The 24425-nt window shown below is 48.5% G+C and overlaps 1 protein-coding gene across 1 annotated transcript in view; it reads left to right on the top strand.

Moving 5' to 3' along the window:
* LOC140385928 (regulator of G-protein signaling 22-like) overlaps positions 1-24425 on the top strand; it is a 927092-nt gene that overhangs the window by 709672 nt on the left and 192995 nt on the right. The window contains exon 17 of the mRNA XM_072468579.1: positions 16556-16642. Coding sequence (XP_072324680.1) covers positions 16556-16642 — 87 coding nt within the window. The remainder of the gene's footprint in view (positions 1-16555; positions 16643-24425) is intronic.

The following is a 24425-nucleotide window of genomic DNA, read 5'->3' as shown; positions in this document are numbered from 1 at the left end:
CTCCAGGGACTATTGCTGGCCTGGATTATGCCTTCCTTTAGTAGCCGCTGGACTTCGGAGCGAATGAAGGTCCGGTCCTGGGCGCTGTACCGTCTGCTCCTAGTGGCGACGGGTTTCCAATCCGGGGTGAGGTTCGCAAACAAGGACGGGGGTTGCACCTTGAGGGTTGCGAGGCCGCAGATAGTGAGTGGGGGTATTGGGCCGCCGAATTTGAACGTAAGGCTCTGTAGATTGCACTGGAAATCTAATCCCAGTAATGTGGGGGCGCAGAGTTGGGGAAGGACGTGTAGTTTGTAGTTTTTGAACTCCCTCCCCTGCACCGTTAGGGTAACTATGCAGAAACCTTGGATCTGTACGGAGTGGGATCCTGCAGCTCGGGAAATCTTTTGTGCGCTGGGATAGGTGGTCAAGGAACAGCGTCTTACCGTGTCGGGGTGGATAAAGCTCTCTGTGCTCCCGGAGTCGACTAGGCATGGTGTCTCGTGGCCGTTTATTAGCACCGTTGTCGTCGTCGTCTGGAGTGTCCGGGGCCGAGCTTGATCGAGCGTTATTGAAGCGAGACGTGGTTGTAGTAGTGGAGCGTCTTCCTCGAACCCCGTGGAGCCGTCGACACTGGGGTCCGTTGTTGCCATCCAAGATGGCGTCGGGGGTGGACAAAATGGCCGCCCCCACGCGTCGTACAGGTCTGGGGTGGTCCAAGATGGTGGCGCCCTTCCTCCCCTCGTGGTGGCCGGGACCCAAAATGGCGGCGTCTGCGGGTCGCACATGGGGCGCTGGGGGGGTTAGGGAGCATTAGGACCGCGCGGGGCTCCCTCATCTCTGTGGACAGCGGTGGTCGGGACCCAAATTGGAAGCGCCGGCGGGTCATACGTGGGGACGGGGGGCGGGGGGGTTGGGGAGCGTAAGCGGCGTGCAGGGCTCCCTGTTCTCCCGGGACCGCGGTGGTCGGGACCCAGAGCGGCTGCGCCTGCGGGTCGTACATGGGGCGCTGGGGGGGGGTTGGGAGCGTAAACGGCTTGCAGGGCTCCCTGTTCTCCCGGGACAGCGGCGACCTCGCGGGACCGGCACACAACTGCGAAATGGCCCTTTTTCCCGCAGCTCTTGCAGATTGCTGCGCGGGCCGGGCAGCGCTGCCGGGGGTGTTTCGCCTGGCCGCAGAAATAGCAGCGGGCGCCCCCGGTGCGACTTGGCGTTTGGACTGCGCAAGCCTGTGGGGTGTCCGGGGGGCCCCCCCCGGGTTTGTCGCGACGGGTGCGTACGGAGCCCAATGGGCTGCCGCGCGGTCGGGGCCGTAGGCGCGGGTATTACGCGCGGCCACGTCTAGGGAGGCTGCTAGGGCCCGTGCCTCTGAGAGTCCTAGCGACTCTCTTTCTAGAAGTCTTTGGCGGATTTGGGAGGAATTCATACCTGCCACAAAAGCATCGCGCATTAACATGTCTGTGTGTTCATTTGCGTTCACCGAAGGGCAGCTGCAGGCTCGTCCCAAAATCAGCAGCGCGGCGTAGAATTCGTCCATCGATTCTCCGGGACCTTGCCGTCTCGTCGCGAGCTGGTAGCGAGCGTAGATTTGGTTAACTGGGCGGACATAGAGACTTTTCAGTGCTGCGAACGCCGTCTGGAAATCCTCCGCGTCTTCGATGAGGGAGAAAATCTCCGTGCTTAACCTCGAGTGCAGGACCTGTAGTTTTTGGTCTTCTGTGACCCGGCCGGTGGCCGTTCTGAGATACGCCCCGAAACAAGTCTGCCAGTGCTTGAAGGCTGCTGCCGCGTTCACTGCGTGGGGGCTGATCCTCAGGCATTCCGGGATGATCCTGAGCTCCATAGTCCTTTTTAGGCACGCTTAATAAATTGTAGCACACAAAGACTCCGTGAGACGAATAGAGTGAAGTCGATGAGGCTTTATTAAGCGGGTCTGTTCCCCCGCAGCTCGATAGTAGAATGGCCTGCGGGGGAGGACTCTGGCTTCTTATACTCCGCCTTCAGGGCGGAGCTAGAGGTCAACGGCCAACCAGGACCCGGGATCTGTCAGCCAATGACATTCGGGCTTCCAGTCCCACATGACCCCTAATACATACTACCACACTTTCTATTTTCCTTATATTCCACACAGGCTTCGTCTGTTCCCAGCCTTTTAGCCCTGACAAATGCCTCCTTTTTCTTTTTGACGAGGCCTACAATATCTCTCGTTATCCAAGGTTCCCGAAAATTGCCACATTTATCCTTCTTCCTCACAGGAACATGCCGGTCCTGAATTCCTTTCAACTGACACTTGAAAGCCTCCCACATGGCAGATGTTGATTTGCCCTCAAACATCCGCCCCCAATCTAGGTTCTTCAGTTCCCGCCTAATATTGTTATAATTAGCCTTCCCCCAATTTTGCACATTCACCCTAGGACCACTCTTATCCTTGTCCACCAGCACTTTAAAACTTACTGAATTGTGGTCACTGTTCCCGAAATGCTCCCCTACTGAAACTTCTCCCACCTGGCCGGGCTCATTCCCCAATACCAGGTCCAGTCCCACCCCTTCCCTCGTTGGACTGTCTACGTATTGTTTTAAGAAGCCCCCCGGATGCTCCTTACAAACTCTGCCCCGTCTAAGCCCCTGGCACTAAGTGAGTCCCAGTCAATATTGGGGAAGTTGAAGTCTCCCATCACCACAACCCTGTTGTTTTTACTCTTTTCCAAAATCTGTCTACCTATCTGCTCCTCTATCTCCCACTGGCTGTTGGGAGGCCTGTAGTAAACCCCCAACATTGTGACTGCACCCTTCTTATTCCTGATCTCTACCCATGTAGCCTCACTGCCCTCTGAGGTGTCCTCCCGTAGTACAGCTGTGATATCCTCCCGAACCAGTAGCGCAACTCCGCCACCCCTTTTACATTCCCCTCTATCCCACCTGAAACATCTAAATACTGGATTGTTTAGCTGCCAATCCTGTCCTCCCCTCAACCAGGTCTCTGTAATGGCAACAACATCATAGTTCCAAGTACTAATCCAAGCTCTAAGTTCATCTGCCTTACCCGTAATACCTCTTGCATTAAAACATATGCACTTCAGGCCACCAGACCCGCTGTGTTCAGCAACTTCTCCCTGTCTGCTCTGCCTCAGAGCCACACTGTCCCTATTCCCTAGTTCTCCCTCACTACTCTCATCTTCTGACCTATTGCCACTAGCAAACCTCGCGGCCAGGATATTTATGCCTCCAGTTTAGATGCAACCCGTCCTTATATAGGTCACACCTGCCCCGGAAGAGTTCCCAGTGGTCCAGATAACGAAAACCCTCCCTCCTACACCAGCTGTTTAGCCACGTGTTTAGCTGCTCTTCTCTTCCTATTTCTAGCCTCACTGGCACGTGGCACAGGGAGTAATCCCGAGATTACAACCCTAGCTCCCTGAACTCCTGCTGCAGGACCTCATGACCCTTCCTGCCTATGCCGTTAGTACCAATATGTACAACGACTTCTGCCTGTTTACCCTCCCCCTTCAGGATGCCCTCTACCCGTTCGGAGACATCCTGGACCCTGGCACCAGGGAGGCAACATACCATCCTGGAGTCTCTTTCACGTCCACAGAAGCGCCTATCTGTGCCCCTGACTATAGAGTCCCCTATTACTATTGCTCTTCTACGCTTTGACCCTCCCTTCTGAACATCAGAGCCAGCCGTGCTGCCACTGCTCTGGCTGCTGCTGTTTTCCCCTGATAGGCTATCCCCCCGACAGTATCCAAAGGGGTATACCTGTTCGAGAGGGGGACAACCACAGGGGATTCCTGCACTGACTGCCTGCCCTTTCTGGTGGTCACCCATTTCTCTGTCTGCACCTTGGGTGTGACCACATTTATATAACTGTGATCTATGACGCTTTCCGCCACCTGCATGCTCCTAAGTGCATCCAATTGCTGCTCCAACCGAACCATGCGGTCTGTGAGGAGCTCCAGTTGGGTGCACATTCTGCAGATGAAGCCATCCGGGACGCTGGAAGCCTCCCGGACCTGCCACATCTCACAGTCAGAACATTGCGTCAATTAATTAGCGAATTAAAGTTAAAAGTTTTTTTTTTTTAATTTAAGTTACTGTTAACTATCTGTTTCCTGGCACTAGATTTCTACTATAAATGTGAAAGCTAAATATTGTACTCTCCGAACTCTGGCTTCGATACCCCTCTAAATTATAATTAAGTAATTATGTTTAATTAGTTACCAATGCTTAATTTTTTTAATTTAGTGTAGATTCCCAACCAGCCACTCAGGTCACAGCTTTTCTGTGATGTCACTTCAGTTCCCCCCTGCCCCCCCCCCCCCCTCCCCACACACACACACACACAATTTGAAAAGGTAATAAAAGTAAAAATGAGTAAAAATCACTCACTTACCTTCTGAGGGTCTCAGATGTTCTCAGGTTCTCTCCCTGCTTTCCTGGTTACCTCACTGCACCAAATTACCAAGTTTCACATTCTCACTCTGTCTGTGTCTCACTCACTCAGGCTGTGTCTCCTTGACCTGCACAACACTTTCTAAGACTTTGTGGAAGATGATTCTTGGGTAGGGTGTGTGGACAGTCGGATCATGTTCACATCGGAAATGAGGAGGTATTGGGTCTTTTAAAAGATATTAAGGTGGATAAGTTTCCTGGGCCAGATGGAATTTATCCCAGAATACTGAGGGAAACAAGGGAGGAATTTGCTGGGGCCTTGACTGACATCTTTGTATCCTCTTTGGCTACAAGTGAGATCATAGCTAATGTGGTACTGCTGTTTAAGAAACGTAGCAGGGATAATCCTGGAAACTATATGCCGCTGAGCCTCACATTAAATTATTGGAGAGAATTCTCAGGGACAGGATTTATACCCATTTGGAAACAAATGGACTCATAAATGGACAGCATGGTTTTGTGAAGGGGAGGTTGTGCCTCACTAACTTGATCGAGTTTTTTGAGGCGGTGACAAAGATGATTGATGAGGGGAGGGGGGTGGATGTTGTTTACATGGACTTCAGTAAAGCCTTGGACAAGGTGCCTCAAGTCACATGGGATCACAGGTGAGGTGGTAAGATGGATACAGAACTGGCTCGGTCACAGAAGGCAAAGGGTAGCAGTAGAAGGGAGTTCTTCTGAATGGAAGGTTATGACTAGTGGTGTTCCACAGGGATCTGTGCTTGGGCCTCTGTTGTTTGTGATATACATAAATGATTTGGAGGAAATGTAATCGGTCTGATTAGTAAGTTTGCGGGTGACACCAAGGTTGGTGGAGTGGCAGATAGTGTTGTGGATTGTCAGAGAATACAGCAGGACATGGATAGGTTGGAGACTTGGGCAGAAAAATGGCAATTGGAGTTTAATCCGGACAGATGTGAGGTAATGCATTTTGGTAGGTCTAACATAGAGGGGAAATATACCGTAAATGGTAAAACTCTTAGGCAAATAGTAAGTCAGAGAGATCTGGGCGTGCAGGTCCACAGATTTTTGAAGGTGGCAACACAAGTGGACAAGGTAGTCAAGAAAGCATACAGAATGGCAGGGGGATGGGAACCGATGCAGGAAGTCGGGGGGGAAGTAAAACGGTGCCAGAAACAAAAAGCAGTAAGGGGGAAAGTGTAAGGCAGAGGAGCCACAGTCGAAAATCAAAAAGGGCCACAGTACAGGGTACAGTGACTGAGGAGAGTGTGAAAAGGCTCCACCTCCTGACTACCCCTAGCAGTAGTCAGGAGGTGGAGCAGAAAATAAATCAGGAGATAGAAAAGGCATGTAAAAAAGGCAATATTACAATAATAATCATGGGGGTCTTCAATATGCAGGTGGACTGGGAAAATCAGGTTGGTAGTGGATCCCAAGAAAAGGAATTTGTGGAATATCTAAGAGATGTTTTTTTGGAGCAGCTTGTGACAGAGCCGACTAGGGAACAGGCAATTCTGGATTTGGTGATGTGTAATGAGGCATATTTGACTTGGAAACTTAAGGTGAAGGAACCCTTAGGGAGCAGTGCCCACAATATGATAGAATTTACCCTGCGGTTTGAGAGGGAGAAGCTGCAATCAGATGTAACGGTATAACAATTAAATAAGGGTAACTACAAATACATGAAGGAGGATCTGGCCAGAGTTGATTGGAAAAGGAGCCTAGAAGGGAAGACAGTGGAAGAGTAATGGTTTTTGGGGGGTTATTAGGAAGGCACAACAGAAATTTATCCCAAGGAGGAGGAAACATGCTAAGCTTAGGGAGGACAAGGCATCCATGGCTGATGATGGATGTCAAAAATAGCATAAAAGCTAAAGAAAAAGCATACAAAGTGGCAAGGATTAGTGGGAAGCCAGAGGATTGGGAAGCTTTTAAAAGCGAGCAGAGGACAACTAAAAAAGCAATAAGGGGGAAGAAGATGAAGTATTAGTGCAAGCTAGCTAGTAATATAAAGGAAGATAGGAAGAGTTTTTTTCAATACATAAAAGGTATGAGAGAGGCAAAAATAGACATTGGACCACTGGAAAATATGGCTGGAGAAGTAATAATAGGAAACAAAGAAATGGCAGATGAAGTAATAATAGGAAACAAAGAAATAGCAGACAAACTGAATAGTTACTTTGCATCAGTCTTCACGGTGAAAGGCATCAGTGGGATACCAGAGCTCCAGGCGAACCAGGGGGCAGAGGTGAGTGCAGTGCGCATTACTAAAGAGAAGGTTCTGGGGAAACTGAAAGGTCTGAAGGTGGATAAGTCTCCTGGACTGGATGGACTACACCCCAGGATCCTAAAAGAGAAAGCTGAGAAAATTGTGGAGGCATCAATAAGTATACCACTTTGGATACAGTTGGGGGGGTTACCTAGCAGGGGTAGACAGCAGTGACCGGGTCTCTGGCACGAGGCCCGTCTCTGGCACGAGGTCTGGCTCTGGGGCTCAGAAATGAATGGGGAAGATTAGGAGAGCACTAGTTATAGGGGACCCAATAGTTAGAGGTACAGACAAGCGGTCCTGTGGGCACAGGCGAGACTCTCGGATGGTTTGTTGCCTCCCGGGTGCGAGGGTCCATGACATCTCGGATCGTGTCTTCAGGATCCTTAAGGGGGAGGGGTAGCAGCCAGAAGTCATGGTGCACATTGGTATCACTGATGGATGTAGGAAAAGGATGTAATAAACGAGTTTAGGGAGTTAGGCTGGAAGTTAAAAGCCAGGACAGACAGAGTTGTCATCTCTGATTTGTTGCCGGTGCCACGTGATAGCGAGGCTAGGAATAGGGAGAGAGTGCAGTTGAACATGTGGCTGCAGGAATGGTGTAAGAGGGAGGGCTTCAGGTATTTAGATAATTGGAGCGCATTCTGGGGAAGGTGGGACCTGTACAAGCAGGATGGGTTGCATCTGAACCAGAGGGGCACCAATATCCCGGGAGGGAGGTTTCCTAGTACTCTTCGGGAGGATTTAAACTAACTTGGCAGGGGAATGGGAACCGCATTTGAAGTCCAGCAACTAAGGTAGCCGATATTCAGGACGCCAAAGCGTGTAGTGAGGCAGTTGGGAAGGTAACTCTGACAAAGGAGAGTACTTGCAGGCACGGAGATGGGTTGAAGTGTGTATACTTCAACGCAAGAAGCATCGGGAATAAGGTGGGTGAACTGAAGGCATGGACCGGTACTTGGGACTACAATATGGTGGCCATCACGGAAACCTGGATAGAAGAGGGACAGAAATGGTTGTTGGAGGTTCCTAGTTATAAATGTTTCAATAAGATTAGGGAGGGTGGTAAAAGAGGGCGGGGGGGGGGGGGGGGCATTGTTAATTAGAGATAGCTGCAGAAAGGCAATTCGAGGAGGATCTGCCTATTGAGGTCGTATGGGTTGAAGTCAGAAATAGGAAAGGAGCAGTCACATTGTTGGTAGTTTTCTATAGGCCAATAGCAGCAGAGATGTGGAGGAACAGATTTTGGAAAGGTGCAGAAGTCACAGGGTAGTAGTCATGGGTGACTTCAACTTCCCAAATATTGAGTGGAAACTCTTTAAATCAAATAGTTTGGATGGGGTGGTGTTTGTGCAGTATGTCCAGGAAGCTTTTCTAACACAGTATGTACATTGTCCGACCAGAGGGGAGGCCATATTGGATTTGGTACTTGGTAATGAACCAGGGCTGGTGATAGATTTGTTAGTGGGGGAGCATTCTGGAGATAGTGACCACAATTCTGTGACTTCCACTTTAGTAATGGAGAGGGATAGATGTGTGCAACAGGGCAAGGTTTACAACTGGGGGAAGGGTAAATACAATGCTGTCAGACAAGAACTGAAGTGCATAAGTTGGGAACATAGGCTGTCCGGGAAGACGCAATTGAAATGTGGAACTTGTTCAAGGAACAGATACTACGTGTCCTTGATATGTATGTCCTGTCAGGCAGGGAAGAGATGGTCAAGTGAGGGAACCATGGTTGACAAGAGAGGTTGAATGTCTTGTTAAGAGGAAGAAGGAGACTTATGTAAGGCTGAGGAAACAAGGTTCAGACAGGGCGCTGGAGGGATACAAGACAGCCAGGAGGGAACTGAAGAAAGGGATTAGGAGAGCTAAGAGAGGGCATGAAAAATCTTTGGCGGGTAGGATCAAGGAAAACCCCAAGGCCTTTTACACACATGTGAGAAATATGAGAATGGCTAGAGCGAGGTTAGGTCCAATCAAGGGCAGTAACGGGAGATTGTGTATTGAGTCTGAAGAGATAGGAGAGGTCTTGAACGAGTACTTTTCTTCAGTATTTAGAAATGAGAGGGGCCATATTGTTGGAGAGGACAGAGTGAAACAGACTGGTAAGCTCGAGGAGATACTTGTTAGGAAGGAAGATGTGTTGGGCATTCTGAAAAACTTGAGGATAGATAAGTCCCCTGGGCCTGACGGGATATATCCAAGGATTCTATGGGAAGCAAGAGATGAAATTGCAGAGCCATTGGCAACGATCTTTTCATCCTCACTGTCAACACGGATGGTACCAGGGGATTGGAGAGTGGCAAATGTCGTGCCCCTGTTCAAAAAAGGGATTAGGGATAACCCTGGGAATTACAGACCAGTGAGTTTTACTTTGGTGGTAGGCAAAGTAATGGAAAGGGTACTGAGAGATAGGATTTCTGAGCATCTGGAAAGACACTGCTTGATTAGGGATAGTCAGCACGGATTTGTGAGGGGTAGGCCCTGCCTCACAAGTCTTATTAAATTCTTTGAGGAGGTGACCAAGCACGTGGATGAAGGTAAAGCAGTGGATGTAGTGTACATGGATTTTAGTAAGGCATTTGATAAGATTCCCCATGGTTGGCTTATGCAGAAAGTAAGGAGGCATGGGATAGTGGGAAATTTGGCCAGTTGAATTATGAACTGGCTAATATTCAGCCTGGAGTCCAGTTACCAGTGACGTACTGCAGGGATCAGTTCTGGGTCCTCTGCTGTTTGTGATTTTCATTAATGACTTGGATGAGGGAGTTGAAGGGTGGGTCAGTAAATTTGCAGATGATACGAAGATTGGTGGAGTTGTGGATAGTGAGGAGGGCTGTTGTCGGCTGCAAAGAGACATAGATAGGATGCAGAGCTGGGCTGAGAAGTGGTAGATGGAGTTTAACCCTGAAAAGTGTCAGGTTGTCCATTTTGGAAGGACAAGTATGAATGCGGAATACAGGGTTAACGGTAGGGTTCTTGGCAATGTGAAGGAGCAGAGAGATCTTGGGGTCTATGTTCATAGATCTTTGAAAGTTGCCACTCAAGTGGATAGAGCTGTGAAGAAGGCATATGGTGTGCTAGCGTTCATTAGCGGAGGGATTGAATTTACGAGCCGTGAGGTGGTGATGCAGCTGTACAAAACCTTGGTACGGCCACATTTGGTGTACTGTGTGCAGTTCTGGTCGCCTCATTTTAGGAAGGATGTGGAAACTTTGGAAAAGGTGCAAAGGAGATTTACCAGGATGTTGCCTGGAATGGAGAGTAGGCCTTACGAGGAAAGGTTCAGGGTGCTAGGCCTTTTCTCATTGGAATGGAGAAAGATGAGGGGAGGTTGATAAGATGATCAGGGGAATAGATAGACAGTCAGATACTTTTCCCCGGGTAGAACAAACCATTACAAGGTGACATAAATTTAAGGTGAATGGTGGAAGATATAGGGGGGACGTCAGAGGTAGGTTCTTTATCCAGAGAGTAGTGGGGGCATGGAATGCACTGCCTGTGGAAGTAGTTGAGTTGAAAACATTAGGGACTTTCAAGCGGCTATTGGATAGATACATGGATTACGGTAGAATTATGGGGTGTAGATTAATTTGTTCTTAATCTAGGACAAAAGTTCAGCACAACATCGTGGGCCGAAGGGACTGTTCTGTGCTGTATTTTCTATGTTCTATGCTCATTGGTGATGATCTTTCAGGAAGGGTCCCAGAGGATTAGAAAGTGGTTAATGTAACACCGCTGTTTAAGAAGGGAGAGAGGCAGAAGATGGGGAATTGTAGGCCGGTTAGCCTGACTTCAGTCATTGGTAAGATTTTCGAGTCTGTTATGAAAGATGAGATCGGGAAGTATTTGGAAGTGCCTGGTAAAATAGGGCTGAGTCAACACGGCTTAGTCAAAGGGAGGTTGTGTCTGACAAATCTGTTAGAGTTCTTTGAGGAGTGTCATGTGAGAGTCCCTTTAAGAAAAGTGCTTTTTATCAAATAGCTGCAGTGATGTCATTGTGTGGTGGAGCTGGAATGTGATTCTGCTTTTTACTTTCGTTTTGAGCTAGAAGCTCTTTTTGGCTCTGTGTTTTAGTTTTGCTTTCAGTTGGAGAACTGCATTCAAATCAAGCAGATGTGTCTTGATCTCTCTCTCTGCAGTCTCAAGAATATCTCCAGATACTTGATGATTTCAAAGTAATACCTGTTTCTATAGAGAATTAAAATCTACTGTCTTTGTTAAAAAGTGTTTTGGCTTATGGATGTTGCTAGGAAAGTTATTAAGGGTCAGTTATAGAGTACTGTATCTTTTTTGGGGGTTATCAGTGTTGGTAGTTGGTAAGATGTTTACTGTGGGTTTATAAAATGTTAGCTGGATCCATAGAATAAACATTGTTTTTGTTGAAAACACTTTAGATCTCTGTTGCATCACACCTGTAAAGTGGGCCCTTGTGCTCTCCATAACTAAAATCTATTCAAAGTTGTGGGTCAAGTGAACTCTATACTTTGGTGTTCTCTAAACCCTGGCCCATAATAGGAGGTAACTAGGAAGTTAGACAAAGGAGAACCAGTGGACGTGATTTATTTAGATTTCCAGAAGGCCTTTGACAGGGTGCCGCATAGGAGACTGTTGAATAAGTTAAAAGCCCATGGTGTTAAGGGTAAGATTCTGGCATGGATAGAGGGTTGGCTGACTGGCAGAAGGCAGAGAGTGGGGATAAAGGGGTCTTTTTCAGGATGGCATATAGTGACTAGTGGTGTGCCTCGGGGGTCTGTGCTGGGGCCACAACTTTTCACAATATACATTAATGATCTGGAAGAAGGAACTGAAGGCATTGTTGCAAGGTTTGCAGATGATACAAAGATCTGTCGAGGGACAGGTATTATTGAGGAAGCAAGGGACTGCAGAAGGATTTGGACAAGCTAGGAGAGTGGGCAATGAAGTGGCAAATGAAACACAATGTGGAAATGTGTGAGGTTATGCACTTTGGAAGGAGGAATTTAGGCATAGACTATTTTCTAAATGGGGAAATGCTGAGGAAATCAGAAGCACAAAGGGACTTGGGAGTCCTTGTTCATGATTCTATTCAGGTTAATGTGCAGGTTCAGTCGGCAGTTAAGAAGGCAAATGCAATGTTAGCATTCATGTCAAGAGGGTATTCATGAACTGGGATGTACTTCTGAGGCTGTATAAAGCTCTGGTCAGACCCCATTTGGAATATTGTGAGCAGTTTTGGGCCCCGTATCTAAGGAAGGATGTGTTGGCCTTGGAAAGGGTCCAGAGGAGGTTCACAAGAATGATCCCTGGAATGAAGAATTTGTCGTATGAGGAATGGTTGAGGACTCTGGGTCTGTACTCCTTGGAGTTTAGAGAGGATGTTTCCACTTGTAGGAAAAACTAGAACCAGAGGACAGCATCTCAGACTATAGGGACGATCCTTTAAGACAGAGATGAGGAGGAATTTCTTCAACCAGAGGCTGGTGAATCTGTGGATCTCTTTGCCGCAGAAGGCTGTGGAGGCCAAATCACGGTGTGTCTTTCAGACAGAGATAGATAGGTTCTTTATTAATAAGGAGATCAGGGGTTATAGGGAGAATTGGGATGAGAAATTATCATGATTTAATGCGGAGCAGACTCGATGGGCCGAGTGGCCTAATTCTGCTTATGGTCTTATGGAATGCTTGCCTTCTATGAAAGGGGCATCGAGTATAAAAACTGGCAAGTCATGCTACAGTTGGATAGAACCTTTGTAAGGCCGCGCTTGGAATATTGTGCACAATTCTGGTCGTCACACTACCAGAAGGATGTGGAGGCTTTGGAGAGGGTGCAGAGGAGGTTTACCAGGATGTCGCCTGGTCTGGGGGGGAGTTAGCTATGTAGAGAGGCTGAATAGACTCGGACTGTTTTCATTAGAAAGATGGAGATTGAGGGGTGACCTAATAGAGGTCTACAAGTTTATGAGGGGCATGGATAGAGTGGATGGGCAGGCACTCTTTCCCAGGGTGGAGTTGTTAGTCACCAGTGGGCAGAGGTTTAAGGTCCGTGCGGCAAAGTTTAGAGGAGATGTGTGAGGCAGATTTTTTACGCAGAGGGTGGTGAGTGCCTGGAACGCGTTGCCAGGGGAGGTCCTGGAAGCAGATACATCAACGGTGTTCAAAAGGCATCTTGACAGACACATGGATAGGATGGGTATAGAGGGATATGGCACAAGGAAGTGCTGAGGGTTTTGGCAAAGGTTGTTATCATGACCGGTACAGGCTTGGAGGACCGAAGGACCTGATCCTGTGCTGTATGTTTTTTGTGCTTTGTTCAAACTTGTATTGAAGGTAAAAGGATTTTAAAAAGGCAGATAAAGCTTCAGAAAAAGGCAAAAGATTCAAAGAAAGAGAAAAAAACAAATAACAAAGTTAAAGTATAAAGATGAGGAGAATTGAAGGGGGGACGGCGACAATGAGCGGGACATGGGACCTGGCCAGGCACGGGAGGCCGCACAATGCTATCACCAGGGCCAGCGTGCCCAGGGATCCCTCATTGAGACATGTTTTGCAGACTAGGGAGGGAGGGGGGTCACTGGACATGGGCACGGACACCACCACATCACACCCCCTCACCACCGAACACCCTCACCTCCTATACCACCAAACACCCTTACCTCCCACACCACCAAACTACCCGCATGCACACCCTCTCTGTTATATATACCTGCAGCCCTATGAGCTGGGGGCACTGGCTTGGCAGTGACAGCGGGTCTGGTCCATGGGATAGAGGATTGCCAGGACCTCCCCTGGCAATGGGATAGAGGATGATGACAACCCGTTCTGCGATGAGCTCCATGCTCAACATCGTTTGACAATATCTGACTCATGCCGACAGTAGCACCTTCCACCTGGGCGATCGCTGCATGTGAGCTGGCCAGTGAATCACATGACCCTGTCCAATCGTTGGGGAAGGGATGCAGGGGACGGTCGGGGTGGAGGCTGGGGCTTGGGCGAGGGGGCTTACACTGTCCACCCACAGGGTCTCACTCGTCCCCCACCCGCCACTCACACTGGCCAGCACTGACCGCCTCATCCCCACACCCACCAGACAGAGCACCAAGGCAGGTTTGAACGGTATGAATATGTGTTTATTGCGAACAAATGTACACAACCTGTGGCCTAACCCCTATAACTAGACTGTGCACTGCATCCATGCCAACTTATCTGGTGTCTAACTTTCTGGCATTACGGGCCCTAACACTACGCCTAAGTGATTCCCCAGATGGTACAGCAGGAGTGGAGGCGGACTGCTGTGTCTCCTGCCCTATGACGAGGGTCTCCGTTGGCGCACGTCTCCTGGGGCGGCCTGGCCTGGATGGGCCCGGCTGCTCCTCGGGTGTCCCGGATGGCGTGGTGCCGCCCTGTTCTGCCCGTTGCTAAAAAGAAGAGGGGGTGGCGGGGGGAGTCCAAGGTGCTGCGGTGTTCCTGCATCTCCCTGCCGGAGCCACCGGCAAGGGCCCATCACCTCCTCCTCCCTTGGGGTGCCTGATGGCCCCTGGGCTTCACCATGGGATGGGGATGCGAGCGGAGCCATCCCCTGACACCCCCCGACACCTGCCATGGCCAGTCCCGGATGCCCACTCTGGTCTCGACAAGGATCAGAACGTTCGCGGCCATGGAGCACAGAGAGTGGCCCATCTCTGTCTCACCTGCACCACATCACTATGCGACTGTGCCACACCAGCCAGGGAGTGGGCCATGTCCCTCAGGGTGTGGGCCACCTCCCTCAGTGTTGTCAGCCACATCAGCCAGTGAGTGGGCTACATCCCTCTGGGACTGCGCCACGTCCCTCTGGAACTGGGTCACCTCTCTCTGTGTCTGCGCGACGCTGGTCTGCACCTGGACATTGCCGCCGACGCTCTCAGCAATGGCCTGCTGTGACTGGACCACGTTGAGGAGCGCCTCTGCAATCTCCAGCTGGCTCTGGCACATGGTTGCCTGTGAGAGGGCAGCCCTGTCCTGGACCTCAGATTTCCCCAGGCCTTGAACCTTCAGACGCATATCCGATACCGTCGCCCCTCAGCTGCTCCGACCTCTACCTGCTATCCAGGGCCGACTGTTTGGTCGTGGTGGTCTAACCACCACATCGTGTCCCAGCAGCCTGTTCACGAATGTGCCCAACCGAGGTGATAGTCTCTGAGATGGTGGAGGATGTTGGAGACAGCTGTGACGGGAAGTCTGTGTCCTCCTCTGACCCGAACTCCGGGGTCTCCTGGGTCTCGGGAAGAGTGCTGGTGTTCCGACTGCTCTACCCATCGGTGCTCTGCTGTCTGGGGGGCACCGGCCTGGCACAGGGTGGGAACGGGGGCCCCTGATGGGCCGGGCTCATATCCGACCGGTCCTGTAAGACACAAGATGCTATCTATGGTTCGACAGCCTGGGTGGTGAGGGCTGAGATGAGGTGGTGAGGGGAGGGGTGAATGTGCTTGGGGGGTGGAGTGAGGGAGGTTGATGGGGCACACATGTGGTATGTCGAACCGTAACTAGACGGTGTCTCACTTCGTTGCGTGCCGCCGACATCCACCTCGGCGACCTCCCTCTCCTCCGGGCCGCCGACCATGCCCTGTGCCCTCTGCTCGGGCATGGTGTCGGGACACAGCTCTGGTGGTCCCCTCTGGTCTTCTCCCGCTTCTGGAGGTTATGCGCAGCCTTGTACTGGGAGGCGGGGGGAACACAAACAACGACACTGTTAGTCAGTCCGACACATGCAGCCCAGGAGTTGGGTAGATGATGGCACCAGTGGCCAGGGTACACAACCATTGCGGCTGGCAAGGGTGCTGGCATGTGGGGCGGGGGGGGGGGGTTTGTGTCACATCTGTGTGGGGTTTGGGGGGTGCCAGGGGCACAGCGTTGCCTCCTGGATGGCAGTCCGGACAACATCGCTGACAGCGACTGCCACCTCCACCCAGGCACGACGAACACTGGTGCCTGAGGACCTTCCTCCCGGGCCTGGGTACAGCACCATCCACCTCTCCTCCACAGAGTCCAGGAGGGTCTCCAGCTCAGCATCAGGGAGGCGCGGCGCTGGTCTAATTCCAACCATGTTAGCTGTGATGGTTGCGTGTGGGGGGGGAAGAATCCCTTAAGTGCAGCTGCAGCTGTGCAGCAATCATGGAATCGGAGATTCTGCCGCCATTCTGAAAGTGTGGCATTTCATGTGACGCCCATGCTAGCCCCTTTGGAGTGACAGAATACTTTCACTTGCTGCGCCGTTTTTGCCATCGTGAAACTCCACAGTTTTCACGGCGGCGTCAGCACTTAGTCTCAGAAATGGTGAATCCAGCCCCATGTATTGAGGTTATGTTTTCCGATCGAAGAAATGCAAAGTATGATAATCTACCACATTCTTCCATGCACTATTTTTACTCAGGTGTTAAACCAATTTCTCCTTTATTTTAATCTCAAATGGTTAGCAACTGCACAAAAAATGTATTGAAGAATGGAATTCATGCACATTGAATATTTGTGCTTGAAATTCGCTGATCGAAATTATATGCACAAATTCTCAAGTTCACATGGTGCATCCATTCTTTCCTCTATGGGACTGTATTTTGCAATTAATGGAATTTTAAAAATTAATTTATGTCGCTGGTTGAGCTAGCATTTACTGTCCATCCCTAATACCTCTGAGAAGGTGGTAGTGAACAATTTTCTTGAACCACTGCAGTCCATGAGGTGTCCATGAGCACTCACGGTGCTGATCAAAGGGAGTTCCAGGATTTTGATTCCGCAAAGGTGAAGGAATGGCAATATATTTCCAAGTTGTTGTAACTGTTAAGTTTACAGAGGTTTTTCATCCTCATCCTACAGTATACTACTGACATTGTTTTATGTTGTTCATTGAAACTTAATGGAGATTTTTTATTTCTAGGTGGAGTTGATAAAGGAGACGCGATATTTGAATCCAATGTACTACAAGAAACTTCAGGAATTATGGAGAAAGATTTTACCTGATGAAGTAATTTATTCTTTGAGCAGAATCATCCCCGAAATTGGTGACATCCACTTTTAGGCAACAATGACACCAATGGCAGTTTCATAGAATCATGGAATTTACAGTGCAGAAGGAGGCCATTTGGCCCATCGAGTCTGCACCGGCTCTTGGAAAGAGCCCACACCTACCCTATCCCAGTAACCCCATCTAACCTTTTTTGGACACTTAGGGCAATTTAGCATGGCCAATCCATCTAACCTGCATGTCTTTGGACTGTGGGAGGAAACACACGCAGACACGGGGAGAACGTGCAGACTCTGCACAGATAGTGACCCAAGCCAGGAGTCGAACCTGGGACCCTGGAGCTGTGAAGCAACTGAGCTAACCACTGTGCCACCCCAGTTATTCCATTGTATTGTGCAGCACTTTATTTAATAAATATAAAGACAAGGGTTTCAATTCTAATTGCTGGCACATGGCCGCTTAATCTCCCTTCCCACTGTGACATCATGCCTTCAGTAATCCAGGCGCCATATTTAAAGGGCTCCACTGCACAGAGCTAGTCCTCTTTAAGCTCCCAGGAGATTCCTGGCCACCAAATGGATGGCCAGTGTTCAGTTCCACTGATGCCTGAACAAAAGTCCACCCAACATCTAGCCCCCACCACAGCGTGATGGTAGCTTCAACCACTGAATTTCATCCTGTGCTTTTTAGAAGTCAGACTCCAAGCATGACAGTGGAGCTGATATTGAACTGTTGCAGCTGTGGAAGAATGCTCAATCTTGAAATGCTTTGCCAGTTGCATGACCCAATTACACACCCCTCTGCACTGATGACAACAGAGGTTCCCCTCTCTCCCTTCTCTCCGGCACTGCTGCCCTTGGCCTTGCATCACAAACCAGCCATGAAGAAGCCACTGTGGAGACTTGTCTCTGCCACTCCATCCCTGTCTTGTGGAGCCGCTTCTTTGCATTGGAACCTTGTGGGTGCTGCACTAAGTTGTATACATTCATCTTCTTGTTCTTCTCGAAGTTCAGGTTGCCAGGTGCATGTCTTTCAAAGGCAGTTGTAAATCATGGCGTTCTGAAATAATACCGACGTGGGATTTAAATTTGAAGTGGTGCATGATTCCGGCATGAGGCCATAATAACAAGTTGCAAACTTATTGAAATTAAAAATAATATGTTGGCAAGGGGAGGAAACAATCAAGTCCTGGATTTACAGCACTGGGAAACACACCCAGGGCCTTATAATGATATTTTCCAATCTCGCCACCGAACATGTCCACTCCAATTGGGCATGGAAAATCCTAGCCTTTGGCTCAAAGAGAAAATTAATTTTATCTACTGAAGCTCTATCGCCAATCTTGTTTACCTAACCTTGGGTGATACATCAAGTTTTCTTTTAATGATGCTGGGACATTTGTGGCACTGACCATGCTGGGTTGAAAAATTCCAAAGATACACCACTTTTTGTGAGAAGAAATTATTTATCCAATCTGACTTAATTGAGCATCTCCTTATTCTGTGACTATGCCCTTTGATCCTACGTGCTCCCATGAGTGGAAACATCTTCCTAACATTTACCCTGTGTAACCCCTAAGAATTTTATATGTTTCAATCTCATCACCTTTCATTCTTCTGAACTCCAAGGAGTACAGACCCAACCTGTACTAACGGTGGCGCAGTGGTTAGCATTGCTGCCTCACAGCTCCAGGGACCTGGGTTCAATTCCTCGGGTGACTGTCTATGTGGGGTTTGCACTTTCTCCCTGTGTCTGTGTAGGTTTCCTCCCACAGTCCAAAGATGTGCAGGTCAGGTAGATTGGCCAGGCCAAATATCCCTTGGCGTCCAAAAAGGTTAGGTGGGGTTACAGGGATAGGGTGGAGGTGTGGGTTTAAGTTGGGTGCTCTTTTCAAGGTCCAGTGCAGACTCGATGGGCCAAATGGCCTCCTTCTGCACTGTAAATTCTATGAACTGGTTCAATTTTTCCTCTTTTGGCAGTCCCTCCATACACAGGATCACCCTAGTAAACCACCTCTGCACTGACTCCAATGATAATATATCTTTCCTTAAATAAGGGGACCAAAACCGTGCACAGAATTCTAAATGTGGCCTTACGAATACCTTGTCCAGTTGCAGCAACACCTCTACGGTTACACTCCAGCCCCTTTGAAATAAAAGGCAGCTTTCCCTATTACCTTCTGAAAATGAAAATGAATTGAAAATCGCTTATTGTCATAAGTAGGCTTCAAATGAAGTTACTGTGAAAAGCCCCTAGTCGCCACATTCCGGCATCTGTTCGGAGGGGCTGATACGGGAATTGAACCATGCTGCTGGCCTGCCTTGGTCTGGCGATTTAGCCCTGTGCTAAACAGGCCCTGCCCCTGTATGCTACCTTTCTAGGTTGTATGAACAAGTTCCCCCAAGTCCCTTTGTGTTATAGCTGTCTTCAATCTCTCTGCATTTTAAATAATAATCCGCCTTCTCATTCTTTCTTCCAAAATGAAAAATCTCACATTTTGCCACATTGAATTCCATTTGCCAAATTTCTGCCCATTCACATAATTCTGTCAGTATCTCGCTGTGAACTATTTATATCATCCTAATAACCTGCCTTCCCTCCCACCTTTGAATCATCTGGAAATGTGGCCACAATACAGTATTTTTTTTCCGAATCATGAATCTATATTGTGAAGAGCTGCAGTTCCAGCACTGATCCCTCTCACACTCCACTGGTTACTGCCCTGTTATGGGCCAGTGTTTAGAAAACTCCAAAGTAGAGCATGGAGTTCACCTGACCTACAACTGTTTATTCATTTTGGTTACGAGGAGCACAACGGCATACCTTTCAGGTGTTATTCAACAGAGACCTTAAGCACTTTTAATCAAAAACAAAGTTTATTCTACAAATTTAATTAACATTTTTATAAACACACACAGTAGGCATTTTTATCAGCGACAAACATAAAGACCCCACACAGCTACAGTGCTCAATATATAACCCTTAATAAATTTCCCCCTCGATGTTGTGCCGAGCTTTGTCCGAAACCAAGATCAAGCTATCCCACTTCCTGTCATTGTGGTGTACTCCACGTGCCTATCCAAGGAGAGGTTGTCCCAATTTAGTAACAAGATCCCATAAACCAGAAAACCCTTTTACCAAAACAGTAGGTTTGAATTCCTTCCAGAAAGCAGTCATCTCTTTTAAGTTATCAAGTTGAATGTTTGAGGTGAGGGACGCCGACAGTGTCCCTGCTGATTTCATCTGTGGGAAGTGCACCCATCTCCAGCTCCTCAGAAACCGCGCTGGGAACTGGTGCTGGATCTGGATGAACTTCGGATCATTCGGGAGGCAGAGGTGGTCATAGATAGAAGCTTCAGGGATGTAGTTACTCCGAAGAATAAAGATAGATGGGTGACCACCAGAGGGGCTGAGAGGAAGCAGTCAGTACAGGGATTCCCTGTGGTCGTTCCCCTTAGTGACAAGTATACCGCTTTGGATACTGTTGGGGGGGGGGGACTTACCAGGGGTAAGCCATGGGGTGCAGGTCTCTGGCACAGAGTCGGTCCCTGTTGCTCAGAAGGGAAGTGGGGAGAGGAGTAGAGCATTAGTCATTGGAGACTCCATAGTTAGGGGGATAGATAGGAGATTCTGTGGGAACGAGAGAGACTTGCGGTTGGTGTGTTGCCTCCCAGGTGCCAGGGTGCGTGATGTCTCGGATCGTGTTTTCGGGATCCTTAAGGGGGAGGGGGAGCAGCCCCAAGTCGTGGTCCACATAGGTACCAACGACATAGGTAGGAAAAGGGATAGGGATGTAAGGCAGGAATTCAGGGAGCTAGGGTGGAAACTTAGATCTAGGACAAACAGAGTTATTATCTCTGGGTTGTTACCCGTGCCACGTGATAGCGAGATGAGGAATAGGGAAAGAATAGGGAAAAAAGTTGAATACGTGGCTACAGGGGTGGTGCAGGAGGGAGGGTTTCAGATTTCTGGACAACAGGTGCTCATTCTGGGGTCGGTGGGACCTCTACAAACGGGATGGTCTACACCTGGACCAGAGGGGTACCAATATCCTGGGGGGGAAATTTGCTAATGCTCTTCGGGAGGGTTGAAACTAGTTCAGCAGGGGTTTGGGAACCTGAATTGTAGCTCCAGTATAGAGGAGGTTGAGAGTAGTGAGGTCATGAGTAAGGTTTTAAAGTTGCAGGAGTGTACCGGCAGGCAGGAAGGTGGTTTAAAGTGTGTCTTCAATGCCAGGAGCATCCGGAATAAGGTGGGTGAACTTGCGGCATGGGTTGGTACCTGGGACTTCGATGTTGTGGCCATTTCGGAGACATGGATAGAGCAGGGACAGGAATGGTTGTTGCAGGTGCCAGGTTTTAGATATTTCAGTAAGCTCAGGGAAGGTGGTAAAAGAGGGGGAGAGGTGGCATTGTTAGTCAAGGACAGTATTACGGTGGCAGAAAGGACGTTTGATGAGGACTCGTCAATTGAGGTAGTATGGGCTGAGGTTAGAAACAGGAAAGGAGAGGTCACCCTGTTAGGGGTTTTCTATAGGCCTCCGAAAAGTTCCAGAGATGTAGAGGAAAGGATTGCAAAGATGATTCTGGATAGGAGCGAAAGCAACAGGGTAGTTGTTATGGGGGACTTTAACTTTCCAAATATTGACTGGAAACGCTATAGTTTGAGTACTTTAGATGGGTCCGTTTTTGTCCAATGTGTGCAGGGGGGTTTCCTGACACAGTTTGTAGATAGGCCAACGAGAGGCGAGGCTGTATTGAATTTGGTACTGGGTAATGAACCAGGACAGGTGTTAGATTTGGAGGTAGGTGAGCACTTTGGTGATAGTGACCACAATTCGATTACGTTTACTTTAGTGATGGAAAGGGATAGGTATATACCGCAGGGCAAGAGTTATATCTGGGGGAAAGGCAATTATGATGCGATGAGGCAAGGCTTAGGATGCATCGGATGGAGAGGAAACCTGCAGGGGATGGGCACAATGGAAATGTGGAGCTTGTTCAAGGAACAGCTACTGCGTGTCCTTGATAAGTATGTGCCTGTCAGGCAGGGAGGAAGTGGTCGAGCAAGGGAACCGTGGTTTACTAAGGCAGTCAAAACACTTGTCAAGAGGAAGAAGGAGGCTTATGTAAAGATGAGACATGAAGGTTCAGTAAGGGCGCTCGAGAGTTACAAGTTTGCTAGGAAGGACCTGAAGAGAGAGCTAAGAAGAGCAAGGAGGGGACATGAGAAGTCTTTGGCAGGTAGGATCAAGGATAACCCTAAAGCTTTCTATCGATATGTCAGGAATAAAAGACTGACTAGGGTAAAAGTAGGGCCAGTCAAGGACAGTAGTGGGAAGTTGTGCTTGGAGTCCGAGGAGATAGGAGAGGTGCTAAATGAATATTTTTCGTCAGTATTCACACAGGAAAAAGACAATGTTGTCGAGGAGAATACTGAGATTCAGGCTACTAGACTAGAAGGGATTGGGGTTCATAAGGAGGAGGTGTCAACAATTCTGGAAAGGGTGAAATGGGCAGGATGGGATTTATCCTAGGATTCTTTGGGAAGCTAGGGAGGAGATTGCTGAGCCTTTGGCTTTGATCTTTAAGTCATCTTTGTCAACAGGAATAGTGCCAGAAGACTGGAGGATAGCAAATGTTGTCCCCTTGTTCAAGAAGGGGAGTAGAGACAACCCCGGTAACTATAGACCAGTGAGCCTTACTTCTGTTGTGGGCAAAATCTTGGAAAGGTTTATAAGAGATAGGGTGTATAATCATCTGAAAAGGAATAATTTTATTAGAGATAGTCAACACGGTTTTGTGAAGGGTAGGTCGTGCCTCACAAACCTTATTGAGTTCTTTGAGAAGGTGACCAAACAGGTGGATGAGGGTAAAGCAGTTGATGTGGTGTATATGGAATTCAGTAAAGCGTTTGATAAGGTTCCCCATGGTAGGCTACTGCAGAAAATATGGAAGCATGGGATTCAGGGAGATTTAGCAGTTTGGATCAGAAATTGGCTAGCTGGAAGAAGACAAAGGGTGGTGGTTGATGGGAAGTGTTCTGACTGGAGTCCAGTTACTAGTGGTGTACCACAAAGATCTGTTTTGGGGCCACTGCTGTTTGTCATTTTTATAAATGACCTGAAGGAGAGCGTAGAAGGATGGGTGAGTAAATTTGCAGATGACACTAAAGTCGGTGGAGTTGTGGACAGTGCGGAAGGATGTTACAAGTTACAGAAGGACATAGATAAGCTGCAGCGCTGGGCTGAGAGGTGGCAAATGGAGTTTAATGCAGAAAAGTGTGAGGTGATTCATTTTGGAAGGAATAACAGGAAGACAGAGTACTGGGCTAATGGTAAGATTCTTGGCAGTGTGGATGAGCAGAGAGATCTCGGTGTCCATGTACATAGATCCCTGAAAGTTGCCACTCGGGTTGAGAGGGTTGTTAAGAAGCCGTATGGTGTGTTAGCTTTTATTGGTAGAGGGATTGAGTTTCGGAGCCATGAGGTCATGTTGCAGCTGTACAAAACTCTGGTGCGGCCGCATTTAGAGTATTGCGTGCAATTCTGGTCACCACATTATAGGAAGGATGTGGAAGCATTGGAGAGGGTGCAGAGGAGATTTACCAGAATGTTGCCTGGTATGGAGGGAAGATCTTCTGAGGAAAGGCTGAGGGACTTGAGGCTGTTTTCGTTAGAGAGAAGAAGGTTAAGAGGTGACTTAATTGAGGCATACAAGATGATCAGAAGATTGGATAGGGTGGACAGTGAGAGCCTTTTTCCTCGGATGGTGATGTCTAGCACGAGGGGACATGGCTTTAAATTGAGGGGAGATACATATAAGACAGACGTCAGAGGTAGGTTCTTTACTCAGAGAGTAGTAAGGGTGTGGAATGCCCTGCCTGCAACAGTAGTGGACTCGCCAACACTAAGGGTATTCAAATGGTCATTGGATAGGCATATGGACGATAAGGGAATAGTGTAGATGGGTTTTAGAGTAGTTTCACAGGTCGGCACAACATCGAGGGCTGAAGGGCCTGTACTGCGCTGTAATGTTCTATGTTCTATGTTATGGAAACAGCTTTTAAAATGCAGAGAGTGAAAGACAAGACAAGACTTCTCTGTCTGAATCCAGCATCCAAAATGTGAAAACGAAAGCAAAAAACACAGAGCCACAAATCAGCTCAAACTAAAACAAAAGTAAAACCCAGCGCCACAGCCCAGCTCCACCCACACAATGACATCACTGAAGCCATTTGATAAGACAAAACATTTCTTAAAGGGACATTCCCATGACCGTCCTCCAACCTAAACTCCATCTAGGCGCAGAAATAGCAGATGGAGTTTAATCAGGACAATTGCGAGGTGGTGCATGTTGGAGGATCAAATCTAGGTAGGAATTATACTCTAAATGGCAGAACCCTTCGAAACGTTAACATACAGAGAGATCTGGGCATGAAGGTCCACAGTTCCCTAAAAATGGCAACGCAGGTGGCCAAGGTGTTTAGGAAGGCATATGGCACGCTTGCCTTCATCAGCCAGGACATTAAGTACAGGAATTGGGAAATAGTGTTGCAGCTGTATAAAACCTTGGTTAGGCCACATTTGGAGTTTTGCGTGCAGTTCTGGTCACCTTGCCTTCGTCGACCATGCTGCTCGTCCAACCCAAGATCTTCTACGCTTCCGGGATCCGTATCCCTCTATTCCCATCCTATTCATGTATTGGTCAAGACACTCCTTAAAAGTCACTTCCACCACCTCCTCTGGCAACGTGTTCCAGGCACCCACTACCCTTTGTGTAAA

Source organism: Scyliorhinus torazame, chromosome 11 (assembly GCF_047496885.1).
Source record: "Scyliorhinus torazame isolate Kashiwa2021f chromosome 11, sScyTor2.1, whole genome shotgun sequence".
In the NCBI taxonomy this organism is placed as follows: domain Eukaryota; kingdom Metazoa; phylum Chordata; class Chondrichthyes; order Carcharhiniformes; family Scyliorhinidae; genus Scyliorhinus; species Scyliorhinus torazame.
The sequence above is the reverse complement of the archived record's forward strand: the minus strand, read 5'-3'. Positions and strand labels throughout refer to the sequence as shown.